Source organism: Periophthalmus magnuspinnatus, chromosome 15, assembly GCF_009829125.3.
Source record: "Periophthalmus magnuspinnatus isolate fPerMag1 chromosome 15, fPerMag1.2.pri, whole genome shotgun sequence".
NCBI classification, from domain to species: Eukaryota; Metazoa; Chordata; class Actinopteri; order Gobiiformes; family Gobiidae; genus Periophthalmus; species Periophthalmus magnuspinnatus.
In genome coordinates, this window is record NC_047140.1 from 6,873,996 (window position 1) to 6,893,059 (window position 19,064).

The 19,064-nt window shown below is 38.7% G+C and overlaps 2 protein-coding genes across 2 annotated transcripts in view; both read right to left on the bottom strand.

Annotated features, from left to right (window-relative positions):
• Positions 1–694: 694 nt before the first annotated feature.
• Positions 695–10,691, bottom strand: eif4e1c (eukaryotic translation initiation factor 4E family member 1c). The gene is made up of 7 exons (XM_033979877.2): positions 10,588–10,691; positions 8,988–9,073; positions 4,825–4,920; positions 3,788–3,851; positions 3,168–3,281; positions 1,758–1,897; positions 695–1,671 (listed from the first exon to the last, which is right to left on the bottom strand). The coding sequence occupies exons 1-7, from the start codon at positions 10,603–10,605 to the stop codon at positions 1,557–1,559; spliced, it is 633 nt and encodes a 210-aa protein (XP_033835768.1). The 5' UTR covers positions 10,606–10,691; the 3' UTR covers positions 695–1,556.
• Positions 10,692–11,457: 766 nt separating this feature from the next.
• Positions 11,458–19,064, bottom strand: part of tet1 (tet methylcytosine dioxygenase 1) — a 43,451-nt gene continuing 35,844 nt past the window's right edge. Inside the window, exons 8-12 of the mRNA XM_033979500.2 lie at positions 18,904–18,993; positions 18,309–18,446; positions 17,553–17,729; positions 16,919–17,060; positions 11,458–16,436 (exon numbers count right to left, since the gene is read on the bottom strand). Of these exons, the coding sequence (XP_033835391.2) occupies positions 15,541–16,436; positions 16,919–17,060; positions 17,553–17,729; positions 18,309–18,446; positions 18,904–18,993 (1,443 nt within the window). The 3' untranslated portion in view covers positions 11,458–15,540. The remainder of the gene's footprint in view (positions 16,437–16,918; positions 17,061–17,552; positions 17,730–18,308; positions 18,447–18,903; positions 18,994–19,064) is intronic.

Sequence of the window (19,064 nt, forward strand, 5' to 3'; positions counted from 1 at the left end):
ACTGTGGACTCCACTGTTCTGTCAGTAGGACGCGTAATGTAATGTTTGTATCATTTATTCACATATGTATCTGTGGACACTGGACAGGCAAACTTGTTTGCAGTATTGTGTTTGAAAGAACCACATTGTACCCAAAGGTACAAATAAAGAAGCTTAACCTCAAAATACAAGCAGCACACAAGTTTCCTCAGAGTAGAGCCACTGCTCCTCCAGATCCTGAGGAACTAAAATGTTGGCTCTTAAAATCTTTAAAGGGGTGCTTGGCCCCTGGTGCAGAGAGTGTCCACTTGGAAAGCTACCTCCCTAGTCTCTTAATCAATCAGTCTGACATGTCTTACCAAAGGACACAAGTGTACAGTCATAGTAAGAAATGGACTACCAATTTCTCTAAACTGTTGTCTACTACAGGATAATAATTCAGCCACCCAGAATACTTTGCACTGAAGTTTATGTAATATCAAACTTAGCCACAAGGCTTGTGAAAAGAATGTTTGGATGGATGGTCCTCCACCCGCCTGACTCACTGCAGTGATCAGGAGGAATGTGTTGCCATAGTAACAGTAATGTTTACACCTAAGGAGAGGTTGGCTGCACAATGTGATGGTTAAAGAATATACCAATTAAAACCACACTGGGTTTACAAGAGGCTGAGGAGAGAGGGGTGTGTTATGAGACAAAGAGGAGACAACAAACCTCTGGTTTTAATGCAAAGCACTGAACCTTTACTTGAAAGAAGGTAATATACATCCTGGAATTACAGAGAATAAAGAGACATCATGAGCTCAATCTTTTCACAATGAATATCCTCTTTTGTGGCCTGCAGCCGAGCAGAGCCTGTGTATCTACAGTCTGTTAGGAAGAAACAGTGACAAGCACACCTACATCTGTCAGCATCTGCACTGTAAAAAATCATCTATGCAGTAGTCCACATTATTAACTTCAATAACAAAAAGAGGAAGAGGGCATTGAAAAAACACAAGTCATGTTTGTTTTCAACTAACTGCAATGCATACATTATAAATAAAATGTAAAGGGAAGAAGAAAAAAAAAAAAAAATTGAAAAAACTACAAGCATTTTTCCACAAAAATTCCAGCATGGCTGAAACAATAAGTGGCCTGAATCCAAACGCGGCGTTTTGGACAGTGACCACAGCGTTCACAAATGTTTAAGATAGTGTAGATTCTTACGCTGGTGCATGAGTGAGCCCCACTTCTGCTGAACACTTGAGATAAAATTGCCCTTAAAACATTGCTCCGTGGAGGACAAGCAGCCTATCTTCTCTTGTGTGAGGCAGGAACACTAAGGAGGGACCAAACCAAACGCCCTCCACACAGCTCCTGTAGAGGGCGACACTGGGACATTTAAAAGTAACTTCAGTGTGTTCTCCTGCGCTCACATGACCTGCCTGTCTCAGTAACACTTGTGACACGGACCTGCTTCTGAACACACTAGACTGCTTAAAAGGAGGGACACTACAGTAGCCAACAGCTGAGGATGGTGTTAATGTGGTGATGGTGCGTGGGAATTGTTTAGGTCTACACTGGGGCTGAAGGGGTTAAACGGAATACATGTTCTTGGTGGTGGAGCCACTTTTGCTGGAGGTGTCGTCGTGGGACTGGTATCCGATCAGAGCTTTCATGGGGATGCTCAGACGCTCTTTGTACAGCTGCCTGTTGGTGGACATAAGGACACGGGCTGAGGTTAGTACTGTGGCTCCATCTAGTGGCCATACAGTGTTGCTCTGCACATCACTCACCCTATCGTCATGATGGCGTCCCTGTTTTGGCAGTTGCTCGTCCAGATGGCTATTTTGTCTCCTTTAGGTCTGACGTTGACCACGGCCCCGCAAACGTCCTCGCTCGCCTCATCAAACGACTCGCCCACTAAGCACAGGAGCTGAGGGAGGAACCAGAACCATAATGTAAACACGCGTAAATCATGTTTTATTTTACTTCCAAACACTGAACATGTATTTGAAGTATAGTGTAAACTGATCACATTTAGATAAGATCATGATGCTGGCACTAACATTCTTACTATTCATCTTTCCTCATGACTATTTGAGCATTTATAATGACCCAAGTCACTGAGGCGTTGAAGGACTGAAAATCAGTGTTTCTAAAGCTTTCTTAATACCTTCAGAGCTAAAGAATTCACAACAAGTAAACAATCTGGCAAATTTAGAAGTGGATCTTTGAATGTAGAAGATACCAGTTGCTCAATTCATTTTTACATAATCTTTATGTAATTTAATTGCAAACCCATAAATACATCCATACTACCACAGTTAGGCCTGTCACATAATTACTATATGGCTTTATTGTTCAACACATGACAGATGGAACAATAATTTTAGGAGTCAATATTTATCATGGGGAGGTTTTCCCTTCAGAAACTTTTGGTAATTTTCTATACTTCAATGAGATTTAAGTTGTAGAGGGTTGAATTATGAACTTCAACGACTGATTATAGATACAAACTAAATACTTAACTGCAATAAATGTATAGAAGAAAAAGAATTTAACGCTTAATGGTTTTTTTTAACAATATTGTACATTTAAAATACTTTTCGGGAGATAATTCTGCTTTATCGTTTGTTTTCAATATGATCATTTATCATCTATATTTACTTGTGCAATATATTAAAAATAGGCATCGTGACAGGCCGAACCACAGTAGCACAGAGGAGCTGAGAGGGGCTCACTGGCTTTGTTCACATGCACCAAAATCAGATTATTATTCAACTTCTGGACATTTAAGATGAATTAAATGTAAACCACAAAATCTGATGTAACAGTGATCAGAAAATGGTTTTGCCGTTTAGTGTAAATGTAATAATCTTAAACAAAAAAATATATAATAATGACATTTAGAGTGTGCATGTAACTGCAGCCAGTGTGAGAGTTGGACAATTTTCAGTGAACAAGAGATTTGCCCATTTTAATTGCATATTTAAAACATTAAACATTATCACTTGTATTTCATCCATTACTGGCTTTGTTACTGTGAAACTAAACTAAAGAAAGGTTATATTCACTTATGAGGTGAAATCCACTCAGGAGTAAACCCCAAACCCTGCAACCTGCAACAATTAAAATGTGCAACTGACTTTCCAAAAAAACACCCAAAGTGGCTATAAAGAATCAGATTTTGCAACTGCGCTCACCGTCTCCATCCAGTAGCGGTCCAGGTCGTTGTGTCTCTGCTGCTTGTTGAGGGTCATGAGCCATCGCCCGCCCAGCTTGTTCCTGTCGTCCTCCCACATGGGTTTGATACCATCCTGAGACAGAGAGAGATTCAGTTATGTAATGGTTATTTTTAACACGCAATGCACCATGAGATGATAAGAAAAAATATGCATTCAGTCTTGTCTATCTCTTCAGACAAATGTCCAAGTCAGAGCAATAGATTCCACTTTGACCCAGTATTACAATCAATGGAAAAGGTCCATCTAAAATATGAACATTAACGAGACTTTTTAGTACACTTAAGACTGTGTATGTCCACTTGTTATTTTGCCTGTGGTCTAATTAAAGCTGCCGTTTGTCTTAAAATCGTGAATTACAATTGGGCAAGAGGATTAGTTAGCCAATTATTCACTGTAATACGTCTAAGTGCTTTTCTCAACTTTCAGAGGCAAAGGCCGAGTTTTGCCTTCACAGTAATGCTAATAACAACTAACATGCTAATAGCTCATTTCAATGTCTTATGTACAATAAAAAGCTTCATAATTTAATGCAGACAGCACACAGCTCCTTTAAAAACTTTACATTGCAGATTCCTCACCTTAAATAAGCAATAATCACAGCCAAATCCGAGTTTACTAGGCTGCTGTATGTGGTTATATAACCTGTAAAACACAAAACAACAAGTTAATGACAATGAAATACTTAATCTTACCTAACCCTTTTTTTCACTAAAGCTATGTATAAGCATATTATTACTAACCAGGGCCATCAACAAAAATATGGGGTCTCACGTGGGCTCGGTCTAATATAAATGAATAGGGAGAGGGTCATATTCTGGGCCCATAAGACCCTGGGGCATGGGACAACAAATCACATATTGCCCCAAAAATATGGGCAGAGCTCATCAGCCATCAGTTGCTCTGGATGCGCAACAATTGGTACTGACATCGGCCACGAAAAAACACATATCAAACAACCTCCAATTATGACAATGTTAAATTAAGCTGCCCCACATCTGTATATAAGGTGTTCTGTATATAAAGTTCTTTTGAACTTTAAGCCATGTTAGAATGTTGTTACCTCATCAAAAACATACCCACAGTTGTTTTTTGTTTCAGCCACACATATTTGAGTAATCCTTTATTATTAGTCTGTCTACTTCTCCAAAGATCAAAATGCTCTGTACCACCTTGTGATGTCATGAAGTGATAGTTTTCATGTTGACAGCTCCTTTTAGCTTTAGTTCAGTAGAGATGGGCAACTCGCTGAAATCATCCAAATGATTCTAGTGTAGGTGTATGGAGTTTGGAAACACTGGGGCACTTCCTGTTTTATCACATGACATAACAACATGGAACAGTGTTTTATGTCTGAGAGAAGAACTCAGCCTAAATATGCAGGATTTGTGTTAAACGTGTGAATGAAACGAAACACAACTCCAGGTCTGTTTGTGATGAGGAAACACCATGATAACATAGATCAGAGAATGGTGTAATATGGGCCCTTTAAATATTATTGGTCTTCTGAAAACCAGTGATTATTAATACGTGCTGAAAAAGGTGTTACATTCCAATACAGTAAAAGTAAAGAGCAGCTGTAATATTGTGTGGAGGAGGAAATACAGTTTTGACTTACGCCCAAAAATCTTCCACTGTGTCAAACTTTGAAATCAGACGAAGATTTTCTGTCCAACTTTTGCTCTTGTCATTTTTGAAATACCACAAGGCCCACCTGCAGAAATACAACAAATGTCATTTAAGAGGGGACATTACGCTTCTATGCTGTATTCACCGAAAACAAAGTATTAAAATGTGTAATAAGTTTCAGTTTTGTTTTTAACACTCTGACTCAACCCGCTCTTTGCTCTCTGTGCCAAGTCATCCCCCCTTCAGAGTGCTATCTCAACACAATCACCATGCATCCTGCTAATGAAACTACTGCACACCGTATCAGGTTTGTCAGTCGTTGTTTGTTTCGTATATTTATGAAAAATGGCTGCGTGGGACCGTGGTTTACATAGGCTGGTGCGTGTCTTGTACAAGAAGTGCGGGCTTGTGCTGCTAGCTGTAAGGAGGGTTTGAATAGGGAGAGATCACAAAATTACTCAAACATGCATAGACAACATATAAACCCACTTCAGGCATGTCTTTGAAGCCCCCAAAACTTTATTTTGCATAATACTCCCTCTTTAATAAACACTGCATAACTGCAGAATAAAGATCCTGTATGATGCAAAATTGACTCTTTGAACCTCTAAGTCATGTTAAAATCCTCAAAAACATAACTGGAGTTGTGTTTTGTTTGATTCACACATTTGTGTGGTTCTTATCATTAGTTTGTCCCTTTCTTAAAAGCTCAAAATACTCTGTTCCACCTTGTGATGTCATGAAGTGGTAGTTTTCAAGTTAACAGCTCCTTTTACCTTTTGTTTAGTAGAGATTGGCAATTCCATGGCTGAAATTATCCAAATGATTCTAGTGAAGGTGTGTGGAGTTTAAAAACACTGTCGAGTACTTCCTGTATTACCACATGACATCACAAGGTGGAGTCTGTTTCTTGAGAGAAGAACTCATCTTAAATATGCAGAATTTGGACATTAAACATGTCCGAATTAAACAAAACACAACTCCAGGCATATATTTTTATGAGGAAACATAACAGAGCAGAAAATACTGCATAATACTGGCCCTTTAAGAACTGCCCTTATAACTGTGAGGAACTTTCAGGTCTCTCCGTGATGCCACCTGACTGTCCCATTGAGATGCAAATATCCTTTAACAAACACTGGTCGAAGGGAGGTCCCACTGCAGCTGCATGTGAATGAGACACACACAGAGCCTCAAACATGGCTTTTGTTTACCAGGCTGCTGTTTAGTCTTTTATCAGAGAGGAGGGGAGAGGAAGGGTGGGGCATCCCAGGGCAAGCGGAGGACACCGATCGAACCCTATGAACCCGCGCCTGCCGCTACTAAAAGTTACATAAGGACATGCTGGTGTAGTATCAGAGTGGTAAACAGAGAGGGCACTGGGTCAGAGGCACTGCTGTTTTAAATCTCTGCCTCCAGTGACTTCAGTTATTGGCACACATCATTTTTGTATGTATAATGGTACAATGTTAAATAATAATAGGCTCTTGCAATGATTAAAAACACTGTCATTTTTTTCTATTATGGTCCAAACTGACATCATGAGGAAAAATAATATTCAATTTATGCTACTATTTTCTGACATACATTTTTTTTTACACCTTTTTACATTCTAATACAACTTTATGCAGTATTAACATTTATGTTTATTGTTTAAAGTTTAGTGTATTATGCAAAATCTTTTCTTTCTTTTTAAAGTATTCTACCATGTTATAACACTATTCCCTCATCAAATACACGCCTGAAGAGGCCTTAGATGTCATCCATGCATGTTTGAGTATTTTATTTCCGGGCCCAATTCAAACCCTCCTTACGTTTTACTGTAAGATTCTGTGCAATGCTCCGCCAACAAGCCTACATCACCCATGCTTCCACATGATAAATATACAAAAAGATGATACAAAACTGCACACAATAACTTGATAAACCTGATATGATGTGCGGTACTTGTATTCGTGGGATACATACTGATTGTGTTGTGAGAGTGCTCTGAAGGGGAAGTGACTTAACGTGGGGAGCAAAGGCAGGAGAGACTCAAAACGAAAGTCAAGCTTATTAAACATGTTGATACGTTGACTTCGGAGAATGTAGAACTTTTGAAACAATAAAAGGTAACACAATGATCCAAATGTGTTAGCAGTTATACCAGATACAAGCAAAACACCCCCCTCTAAGTATTTTAATAGTTATTCATCTTAATTTTGATTGGTGCTTTTTATCCTCCTGCTGTTCCTGTAATTTCTCTATTGTGTGACAAAGGTTTCTCTTTTAAATTACTCAACTTTGACTTTACTATCAGTCATCACCAGTGATTCATTTAAAAATAAGCAGGCAAGATTATATAGGAGTGATAAACTTCTGAGAACTGTTACTGTTGCTAGCTAACAATTCCTTACGATCTACACCAAATGAAACCATTAACTGTACAGATCACAAAATATTCAGTTACTGATGTTTTCAAAATCCTTTTCTGAACCATGTAGGGACTAGTGTTGTCATGAAAATTTCAAACTTTTTCGATACTACATGATATTCAATAAAAACTTAAAAAAAAATCTTTCTGTAGACAACAGAAGGTCATTTTCAAAATTAAATTGTAGCACTTCTTTTATATTTCCATTATATCTGTTATATCTGTATAATACCATAATTCTGAAGTTATTACGGAAATGTTTATTTCTGTCTTGTGAATATGACATTTTTTAGTATTGATAGTTGCTCAGATTAGTAGCTAGTTTCGATACTAGTTTTAGAATCGTACCTACAGGGGCACCTTTTTGTATTGTTTATGGTCACCACCCTGATCTGTCACCACAAGACAGTCATTTGTATATTTATAAAAGTGAGAGTAAAGCCACACCTAGATATTTTCTGTTATGGGAGACAAGACCATTATAATATAACAGTTTGAGATGAGACAGCAGGTTGGGTGGGTGCAAAGGTAGAGCTGAGCTGAACAAACAGAACGGTCTGGAAGTGGCTAAGGACCATTCAACAAACAAATGAGACCGATACACAACAGCCACGATTACAATAGCACTGAAAGTCACACTTCAGCTGACCCACCTGGGTTTGAGGAAACTGAAAACGTGAGCACTGGTGGGTTATTACGAGGGGACATCATTTTGCTGTACTGTTTTATGGTTGTCAAAAGTAAAGAAAATTGGATATTAATCTATGCTAAAACTAGCAATGGAATTAGATACTCATTTGAGCAGGTATCAATACTAAAAAGTACCATCCACAGAAGAGAAATGAACCTTTCCTGAATATCTTTAGAATGATCTTGAGCTGTATCAGAACAAGTATAAGACTACATTGACAGTGCACAGTTTTAATCACATCCATGAGCATTAATTTGATAAAAGACTGAAATCTGAACTACCAAACCAATCCAATAATCTATACTACAGTGTTAACGGGTTTAATAAAACACCAGGATGACACAATACTTCTCTGCAGATGATATTTAATTACCAAAACAACTGCAGTTATTTTTTCAATTGTGACCATTTAAATTACAATTGGCTGGCGAATGCCTTGGGGTCCCACTGAAGGAGCTGGAGGAGGTATCTGGGGTGGGGAAGTCTGGGAGTCTTTGTTTAGACTACTGCCCCCCGTGACCTGGCCCTAGATAAGTAGAAAAACTGGATGGATGGATGTCAAATTACAATTGAAAGCTCTAATTTCCAGTGTAGCACTAAACCTGACCCTGAATTATATGCTGACATAGATTTCTATTAGGGGTCAGAGCAGTGACCAAACATGCGCCCGTCTCCAAACCACAGAACAATGAGCCCAAAATGTGACTGACTGATGATTGTGTCAGTGTGGGCTCCTCCCCCACCAGCACCATTAACCTCACTGCTTCCTCTAATTTGTATTAAAGATTACGATAGAGATAACTCAGAAAGCCAAATATTTCTTTGGTGATACTTGGTGTGAAAAGTTTGAAAGCCACTACTTTAAAGTATTGAATCCTCCAGTCATACAAAACAAACTTTAGTCATATAAACTTTACTTTTCTGTATAAGACACAAAGACTATTATATGACCATGGACCACTATGGAACAACTATAACACTCACTGTATTTTAATTCATCCACACATTTCCATTGAATACCTCCTCACACTTATCTCTTGTTCCTCACCTGTTTTGCAAAGGGTGCTTGATGTACTGCTCAGGGTTTGCAACGACTTGACTCTCGGTAGGTTGTTCTTCAGTATCAGCTGTTTTCTGTAAACATGTAAGTTGACAAGTTTTAAAACAGGATTTCACAATACACATTATAACTAGTGTCAACATTCAATACACATCCTGATGAAGCAAAGGTTTACAAAAGATATTACAAGGGCTTAGTGTTGTCAAAACTATTGAAAATCAGATGCCAATAAATAATAAAACTAGTATTGAAACTAGATATTCATTTGAGGAGGTATCAATACTAAAAAGTTACATTCACAGGACAGAAATTAATCTTTCCTGAATAGCTTTAGATTGATCTTCAGCTGAAAAAGCGTAATGCCACATATACCTGGAAAGTATGGTGATTAGATTTGCAATATATACATTCTATTATCTCATAAATGCAAGATTTGACAATTGTGCCAACTCAAATTGCAATTTTCATTTGTTGACATTGTGCAGCTCTATAAAAATAAAGTTAAATGTTCAGAAGTCTGGTGTGGTAGAAGATAGTAGCTCAAAACAAGATCAAGATAAAGCGGATGTAGTTTTTATCTGTGTTGTCATAAAGTTGTAGTAGTGTAGTTGAGATTGGCTGGTAGTGGATTATACTGTGTCAATAAAGGTGATAAAGGTCCCAGTGTAAAATTACCCAATACTACACTGAACTATAACACATACAACTTTTTTTTTTTGGTTCAGTATTTTGGTCTGGTGTCTTCTTCACACCGGCAGCATTTTAATAAATTAATAAATGTTATATCATATGTGGGTTCTAGGACCAAGACCTACCATATAAGGTTTACAAATAATATGGACGTGATATACATAATACCACTTGAAAAAATACATGTGCTGGTTCATGGCTACTTACCTACTTCTTTTAAATAACTTATTGCCAAGAAACATTCACACAACATGATCTGTGTATAATCGATAGAAGAAAAAACTCACTGAACTCTGAAATGGGATTTTACAGTGGCTATTACTACTCCACTGTCTGCCATTCGCTCATTCATCCAGAACTGTGCCATCATGCAGCAGTTTTCGATTTTTTTCCCCCTTAAAAATACCGTGTCAACAATCATCAGAACATATATTTGACGTTAATAATATTTTTCAGCGAGTTATCATTCATTAGCCCCAGTTTTAGCAGATGAAGCTAAGCTAGCGACCAACGAGAAACACGCGTGTCCAAACTGATTAACGATAACTGTAAGCGTGGGAATTCGTCTGATTATTATACAACTTGTTAGATTTAACTATAATAGATGAATGGGTGTTGGTAATTATACAGAATAAAAGCCCAGCCCAAGAGGAGTTTGAATGAACGCCGCTCCCTGCTCTACAAAGTCAGCCTCATCATCACATTGCTCCGAGCTAAGGCTAACCCAGACCCACGCCGATGCTACAACTGCGACATGAAATGTCGCGTTTTTCACTGGAATCTACCGCATCACCCGGGGATTATGAACAGTTATATTCTTCCCTGTCATACGGGTAATGCATGTTGATTAAAAATGCTCTTTATGTAGTAAATTATAGTGTTCTGTCGCTGCTCTTACCGGCTCCGATGTCGCCATCTTGACAGTAGAAATGTTCTGCCCGATCAGCGCCTCTGCGTCACTCTCCGCACGCTCACTCTCTACGGAAGCCGACGCAGCCCGTTTCAACAAGATTTCCATAGTCCATTCATGATCTATGTATTACACACTTACAACTGTACGTATGTTTAATTTAATGGATTAGTTATAAAATATAATAGAGCAAAATGTCTTAATAGGTCACAGCTGTAAACAAACAAATGCGACTACAATAAAATACAACAGGACTAATACAACTTTTTATAAATGTAAAATTTGAAATATATTTTTCTACAATTAGCTTTATGTATCCATATTTATAAACATAATTGAAGACTCCTTTGTCAGGGACTACCAGCCTGTATACCAGAAACTACATTGTGGTAAAAGGGCAGTTTTTTTATTCATTCATTTTACACCAGATGCCCTCCCTAACACAATCAGCCAAATTACTGTGACTGACTGGAGTAGGGAAGCGAATGTGTCTGGTGCTTCACTACGCTCTATTTAAAATCTGAAATGACTTCCATCTGGAGGGTAAAGCCTTAGTGAATGCACCATTTCAGAAAACATACTGAGCTTGTTATCTTTAATAGTTACATCTAGCTGGCATTAAAGCAGTTCAATTAAAAAAGAAAAAAATCATACTGTGAAAAAAGTGCAATGTGTCATATAGGAACTATTGAGAAAAAAGTGATTATATTTGGAGACTGCGCCTGAATGTACCATGACTCATAGCCACGCTGTACTAAAGCATTACACTCTGACTCATTATGTGGGAAATTAAGAAACTATAATTGTTATTTACAGTCAATACATACACAGCAAAAAAAACAGAAGCAGCAGACAGGATCAGGTCCAAAATATAAATACGATTTTATTTTTACAATCCCGAAAGAGACAGCCATCCATAGAAGGAATGCTAAAATGTATCTGTCATGTCTAAACAGGATATGATAATGCAACATACAGTAATTCAAAATAAGCAAGCTCATCCAATGTCTAAAAACACCATTAACAATACAGTAAAAACAGCCTGCTTCACATACACAATATTTACATTACAATTTGACAGGATTTTAAATGCTGGTGCAGTCGTCTGTTATTGTAATATTTTCAAATGAAATCTTACTTGAAATGGGTTATATTCATAGCATTTTGTGATGTGAAACATTGTGGAAGACATGTTGGATTTTTCAAAATAAATAATGTTATTCTGGCACTTTAAAAAAATACTAATTTGAGATATCATGCCTATGATTCCTGGATTTAATATAGCACCATTGATGACATATAAAATGGTCCTTCAGTGGTCAGGTTTTGTCAGTGCATGGACTTTTAGCACCAAGTAGGAGAGAGAAATGAATTGACCTGCACGGTTTTCAAATGTCAACAGTGATAAGGTACATTGGTTGTACATTGTGCTGCCTATTTGAGATGCAAAAAGTGGCCAACAGTTTGAAAAAGTTAAATTAAAATTGAAAAATGTCATTTTTGGTTGCATTCATGGGCTGTACTAGAAATATATAACTGCGAGTGGTTCTGCAAAATTCAGATATAACTTTTTTGTTCAGACAATTCAGTTTCCTGTTTATAGGCATCACTTTGAAGACTTTTCACCATTCAAAAGACAGAATATTTTGTTTTTAATTGTTCATTGCTATGGCAAGAGTGATAAATTTTCACCACATTCTAAAAAACATGGAAAGCCACGTTTTTGGTTTGGAAAAAGAAATATGTGCCTATTTTTGTTTCTTGTGGATTAGCCCACTGATTACAGATATATCAACTATAAACCAGTTTTCACTTCAATTAAAGAGGGGGTATTTTACTTCTGGGAGGTATTAACAGCTAACACATAACATATTTAGATCACCATGTTTCCTTTAATTGTTTTAAAAGAGACAGCTAAATTACTGAAACATGCATGGATGACATTTAAAACCTCTTCAAGCATGTTTTTGATGAGGGAACATTATATTACATACCCCCTCTTTAAAATAGACTTTTCTAATGTTATAATGCCACATGAACACAACCTATTGAATAAAACGCCAAGGTGAGAATGGACTCTGTAATTGCTTTGGCAAAAATCATCATACATAATTTCATAAAACTTCAAATTTCAAACCATAGACCACTTTTTGTGCTAAAAATTGATAAATAAAAACCAAAATTGATTTACAATGCCAGATATATCCCATATTGACATCACCCTTTTTATCACAAGGGTTTAAGCACCTGAAATTGACAACGCATTTCCTAAAAATTACACACATAATTATTTTCAGTGACATTTCAACTCCAAACAAATTTATGCTGTATAAAAAGTGAAAAATTGCCATGATTTGTGTAAAAATAGAGGTCTCTGTAGCACCGTTTGAAATACAGTGAGTGAACAGTTCCACGCTGTATCATTATTGTGCCCTATAAACACATTTGTATAAACTTTGACAGTACATAAGTGCCAATGATATCACGCACTTGGTTGCAGCATTCCATAATTTCATGATGTGACAATAATAGATATGTAGATTTAAAGGTCCTATATTACGCAAAACCAACTCCTGTGAGCCTTAAGCCATGTTATAATGCTGCTACCTCTGCAAAAATACACCTGGAGTTGTGTTTTGTTTCATTCACACATGTTTGAGTAAACCTTTATTATTAGTCTGTCTAAATCTCCAAATCTCAAAATGATTCTAGTGAAGGTGTATGGAGTTTAAAAACACAGTAGAGCACTTCCTGTATAACTACATGACATCACAAGGTAGAACAGAGTGTTTTCAGTTGAGGAAGAACTCAATCTAAATATGCAGGGTTTGTGTGTTAAACATGCGTGAATGGAAGAAAACACAACTCTGGGTATGTTTGTGATGAGGAAACAACATTGTAACATAAATCAGAAAATAGTGTAATACGGCCCTTTAACTTAAAAACACTATAAAATGGTTCATGCTATAGACTGCCCTCTACTCTTCTCTGTACATACAAATAGGCCTATTCAAGTGATAAAATAAAAAGTGCTTCTTAAGATGCCACATAGAAGACAACCAAATAAAAAAACAAAACATTTCATTCATAAACTGCAGAGAGAAGCAGCAATATGAAAATAGGTAATGCTACATGTGACGTGGTAGTAAGTAAATGGCACTCTTGTTTAGAATAGGCTCAGCTAAAACAGAGCTAAAACACACTTAGTCCAGTATTTTTGCAACATGTGGTCTAAGAGATATGCAAGTTTGTAAGTACTTTGGAGGGGCAGGAAAGAGCAATAAATAGTTTAACTTAAGTGTCTAACAGGGCAAGTGAATACATATAGAGCCTAAACAACCAGCATTCTTCAAATATCTACCAAAGGCCTTTGCAGTTTAAGAGGTCGTAGACGTTTGGAGAAGCAGACAAAAGCAATGACTTTAGTGTGTACAAATATTGAGAAAAGTACTTTTGAAAACAGATTCCAGTACTTTCTGAGAAGGGTAAAATAGTCTACCCTTTAGACATTAAAACAGCTCAAGGCCTAGCACCAAAGTACATCTCCCACATGTTACTGCCATATGAACCATCTCACACACTGAGGACTTCAGGGACCGGCATCCTGCTGGTGCCCAGAGTCAGGACTAAACATGGAGAATCAGCATTTCAGTTTTATGCAGCTAAATCCTGGAACAGTCTTCCTGAAGATGTGAGACAGGCCTCAACTTTGACAATGTTTAAATCAAGGCTCAAGCTGGTTCTGTTTCGCTGTGCATATGACTGAAAGAGTTTTATTCTGATCCTCTAATCTGCTTGTGAGTGATCAAACTTGCCACCATGCTGCTATCAGAGCTTCTGTCTGCATCTCAAAACTGCAAGTAGATTAATCATGCAAATGTCCCAGCTAGACCCATGTTTCCAAAATACTGTACAATCCCATTAAAAAGACGTGTTGTAGTAAACAGGCTCTTACCAGAAATTAAATAAATGAATATGTTCAGAATAAATAATCACATCTTCTTTGTTTTGTGTAAAACCAGTTCCAATGCCTCTAAGCACCTTTTCTCTACAAAACCCATAGAGGAGTCACAGTTCAAACTTTGGCCTTCCCATCAGAGAGAGAGCACAGAACAAAACTACAGAAGAACGTTTCAATGAGAGGTGAGTGAGGTAAGGCAGAAGCGCTTGTGTCAGGGCCGGTCTTGAGGAAAACTGATGAGATTTTTTAGATTTGTGGATTTTTTATTGGATTTCTAGCATTCTGACAGATTTTAAAAACTTGAATTACTAAAATAACTGATATACAGTCAGTCAGTGACTTTTGACACCTGCAAACTAGCACACTGCAGTTCCAAAGTAGGTCAGTATGTAGGTCATATTTTGTGCCAAAACCATTAGAATCTGACAGCAATTTCAATTTGTAACTTTTCAACTTTACAATTTTGTAACTTTGTAACTTCACAATTTTCAATTGTAACTTTTCTGTCCCTCTTGCCTCTCCACAGAATGTAATGTTCCACAATATAGCATTACACTTATCTCTCCCCACAGGCAGAGTTACAGGTCATATCTGTGGAAAGAATGCATGTTTTTCAAAGTATTTTTAAGTAATAAAAACACATGACAGATAGTTAAGTGCCATACTGTGAAACATCCATCAGAAAAGTTGCATAGTGCACCTCTGATTGGAACATTTTGAAAGTATTTGAAAAACTAATAATTTTAGCTGCCGTTTTTGTTCGCACATTCATTAGGTGGGTCTTTACGTAAGATGCCCTTCCTGTTGCAACCTGCCACACTACTACTTTAATAGGTAATGCAGGTGAAGTGCCACTAAGCAAAATTTGAATACTTTGAACACTAGAATTATCATGCTACCAATTTTGACTGTAAAGTTACCACCAGTTTTCCCTCAATAACAGCCCTATAGTCGTGACAGCGTGTACAGTATAAAAAAACCTAAGTCCATCTATTGTAAGGCCCTGTAACGTGTGTGAGTGCGTACGGCGACACCGTTACCACCCCATCCCTCGGCAGCGTCCATGTTTGCCGCGTGGGGACACTCCAAACCTTCTCTATCTCCTCCTCCTCCCTATCATCCGCCTCTCCCTTCTTCCTTTTCCTCCCGTTGGCGCTGCCCGGGCTCCCCTCCGTCCTCAACCTCTCCGCCTCCTCCTCCCTATCCCGATCGCGCTTAGCCATTTTAGCGTCCCACATGGCCATACCGTGCCCTGGTTCGTTTAGTGATTTGTGCTGGTAGAAAACTAACGATATTCGGGTCGGGTGTCTTCGGTTTGGTTTGAGGATTGGAGTGGTCGCGTGGAGCTCCCTTCTGGCGCATTCAATCAAGATGGAGCCGTGAGAGGGCGCTACAGCCACCCCTCCAATTTCCCGGTCCAAGAAATTGTGCTCGCTGTCCGACCACACTTCTTCATTCTTGACATCCTCGTGAGGGGGCGTGGTTAAAATGCCGTGGTGGACTCCATTGAGCCTGCTAAAGAGGCCTTCCGAGGTAGGCTGGGGGGAGAAGGAGGAAGTGGGCAGGGCATAATCTCTGGGGGAAGAGCAATGCACCTCTCTAGGCTCAGTTTTGAACATGAAGTTGTGATGAGGAGGTATTCTGTGTAATGGGGAGCCGGGAGCGTAGCCGTTGACAGAAGTGCTGGCGGTCCGGTAGGGTGGGGGTGTGTGTGCACATTGGGGGTCTGGGGTGTAGACCTTCCTCTGAGGGCTGGAGTGGGGGTAGCTGCTGGTGCTCTGGATGTAAGTGCTGGGATAGGGCCTCTCAGGAGGGTACTGGCCAAGGCTGGCCGGGCGAGGGGGCACTTTGTATGAGCTGTAGTAAGGGTCTGCAACTGAGAACAACACAATAGAATAAATGTCAAAGAAATATTAATAATTGCAGATGATGAGAAGCACATGGCACAGTGAATTTACACCAAACTAAGGGTAAATAACTCTAAATCAAATCAACTTTTAATTTTAAGTTCATATGAAACTTTAATCCCAATTGGTGTTAATTTCATAAAAAGGGCAACCTCATCCTCAGTGAAAGCGAGTTCTGTCAAAGAGCTGATGTATCAAAAGCAAGTAGCTTGTAATTTAAAAATTTTACAAGTGTTTTGGTAGTTTTCCTAACATAAAAGAGGCACTAAGTAACTTTTCTGATCCCTCTTGTCTATATGAAAACGTTATTGCTTTGCCTGGAAATAAGATGAAATGACATCATTGTGAATGCACAGTGTCATAGTGAGCGTTTCTATTGCTGTTTCAGTGAATTAAATGTCTATGTAAACTACTCACAGGCAAGGCCCTGCACAGCACTCAGATGTATTACCTTTGCTGCTGGGCTCTGGTTTCACTTTGGGAGTGAGAGGACTCAGGCCCAGCTTCTTCTCCAGCCGCTCGGCCTGGGCCTTCAGACGAGCCTCTTGTCTCATCTTACGCGCTGACTTCACCGGCTCTGCCAACATGCGTACCTGCAACACAGCATTTAGGCAACAACGCTAACACATAGATCAAATTTCAATTTGAGACATTAAAACAGAACTTTTTGGACACCAGCCCTGTTTTTTCTCATGCTCAAATAAACTTGCCGTACTCATTAGCATTACATGGTGGTATGGGGCCTCTAGTGGCTACAGTTGGCATAACATCAGGCAGTGTGTAGTGAAGTTTCTTCATTCACAACTAAAAAATCAACCTTCTCACAACTTCTCATGTAACTTTGATGAGAGAGCATATAGGGGGAAATGTATATTCATTTAGTTTTGCTCTAACATTATGTAACTACTATATATGGAGATTTAGATGCTATGTTTTTTGTTACAGGTATACTATAATAAAACATGTAAATTGTTCCACAAAGATTCAAGTAGCATACATAACAATATCAATTGATCAATGCATGACACTGATAACTGTGCACAGTACTGGGGTGTGCCACTTCCTCTACCCCTGTGGTCACGCACCTCTCTGGGGAAGGAGGATAACACCTGCAGAGCCCCACTCTGGATCTTGGCCCACTGTCCCTGCGCCTGTCCAAACTCGTCTCTGTCTGAGATCTTGTACAGAGGCAGGACATGGAGCTGCTCGTCCTCCGGGATGTTCCTCACAGCGCGGTTATCCTCTCGGGTTAAAGTGCAAACCTGCAAGAACACAAAAGACAAGAGCAGGCTGAGCAACAGGCTGAGGCAGGTGAAAATGATTTACAATATACTGTTATTGCAATATAAACTGAAATATGTGTATTGAAAGAATAATGATGATAAAAATAGAAGGTCTTTGAGTAGTTTTGCCTTTGGCACATCAGTTTACAGTGTACTAGTTTAGTAGTCCACTAAACTAATTCTTGGTTGACTAAAAAGGGGGCGTAGCAAAAGCTCTCAAAACTATTACGTATCTGTAAGTATCTGACCCAAACTGCACTCACAAGATTACACCTGCATGGGAGTTCATGCAAAAACAACTATTTATCTAGAAAGAACTAGGAAACAATGTATTTATATAAAGATTTTTTTTTTTACATATAGTTAAATACCAAAATATCAAATCTTCAGCTAATTCCCTCACTCACTAACGGCTCCTCTCTACTACTGTTCCATATAGTCATCATACAAAACGATTAGTCGTCTGCAGCTCTACAGTGTACACAGACAATACAGACAATTGAGGTACAGAAGCCATTACTCTGTATCTCTGCAGAATAACAGTGTGAGTGAACTGACCACAGTGCTGCCGTTGTTCATGTTGTGTGTGTCTTTGTGAGCGTGTGCACAGAAGTCCACACAGGCCGTGACCCCAGAGAAGGGTCGGCCCTCCCTCCAGCCCAGCCGACAGTCCTGCCCCGATGCCTCGTTCTCGATCTGCACAAGACAAGGACAACCACTGAGAGGAGATACGCCAGGTCTGCTAGAGGAATGCCACTTTAAATTACATTTACTGTGAAATGTAATGTTGTTTTCAGAGGTAAAGAAAGCAGGTATTTCAGTAACAGTTTCACCTAAAAGAGTCCAACAGCATTATATGGCTAATGCTGAACTTTGTGACAATAAGACAAATAAACCTAAATCTGAAAATACAAATGTAAAACAAAATCTGTCATGCATAAACTTTACTAAACACTGGGAAAACTACAGAAGGGTACTGAAATGCATCATGGTCCAACAGGCTATAAAGTCAAATGAGACACACTGCTCTAGGTATTTTAAACAGGCATGACCGTCCTCATACAATGGCTGCTCCATATAAAACATTTTAACATTACCATAATGCACCTAGAACGTAAAAACAAACAGTGCAGCGGCTGATGTGGAAGCTCACCTGGTTGTGGTAGGCCTCAGGGGCCAGCCTCTTGTACAGAGGAGCCAGCTGTGTGGCCAGGCCCTGCAGGTTGTTCTCCACTCGCTCCTCCTTCACAGAAACAAAAACACAAAAACTTTAATATACCAAAAGAATTGCAGCCCTTTGTAAATTGCTAATAA

What these genes read in the sequence shown, in the direction of transcription:
- eif4e1c (XM_033979877.2), bottom strand. An exon ending in AAGCACCCTTTGCAAAACAG is followed by an intron (nt 4,921 to 8,987) that starts GTGAGGAACAAG and finishes GTATTTCTGCAG; the next exon opens with GTGGGCCTTGTGGTATTTCA. An exon ending in GACGCCATCATGACGATAGG is followed by an intron (nt 1,672 to 1,757) that starts GTGAGTGATGTG and finishes GTCCACCAACAG; the next exon opens with GCAGCTGTACAAAGAGCGTC.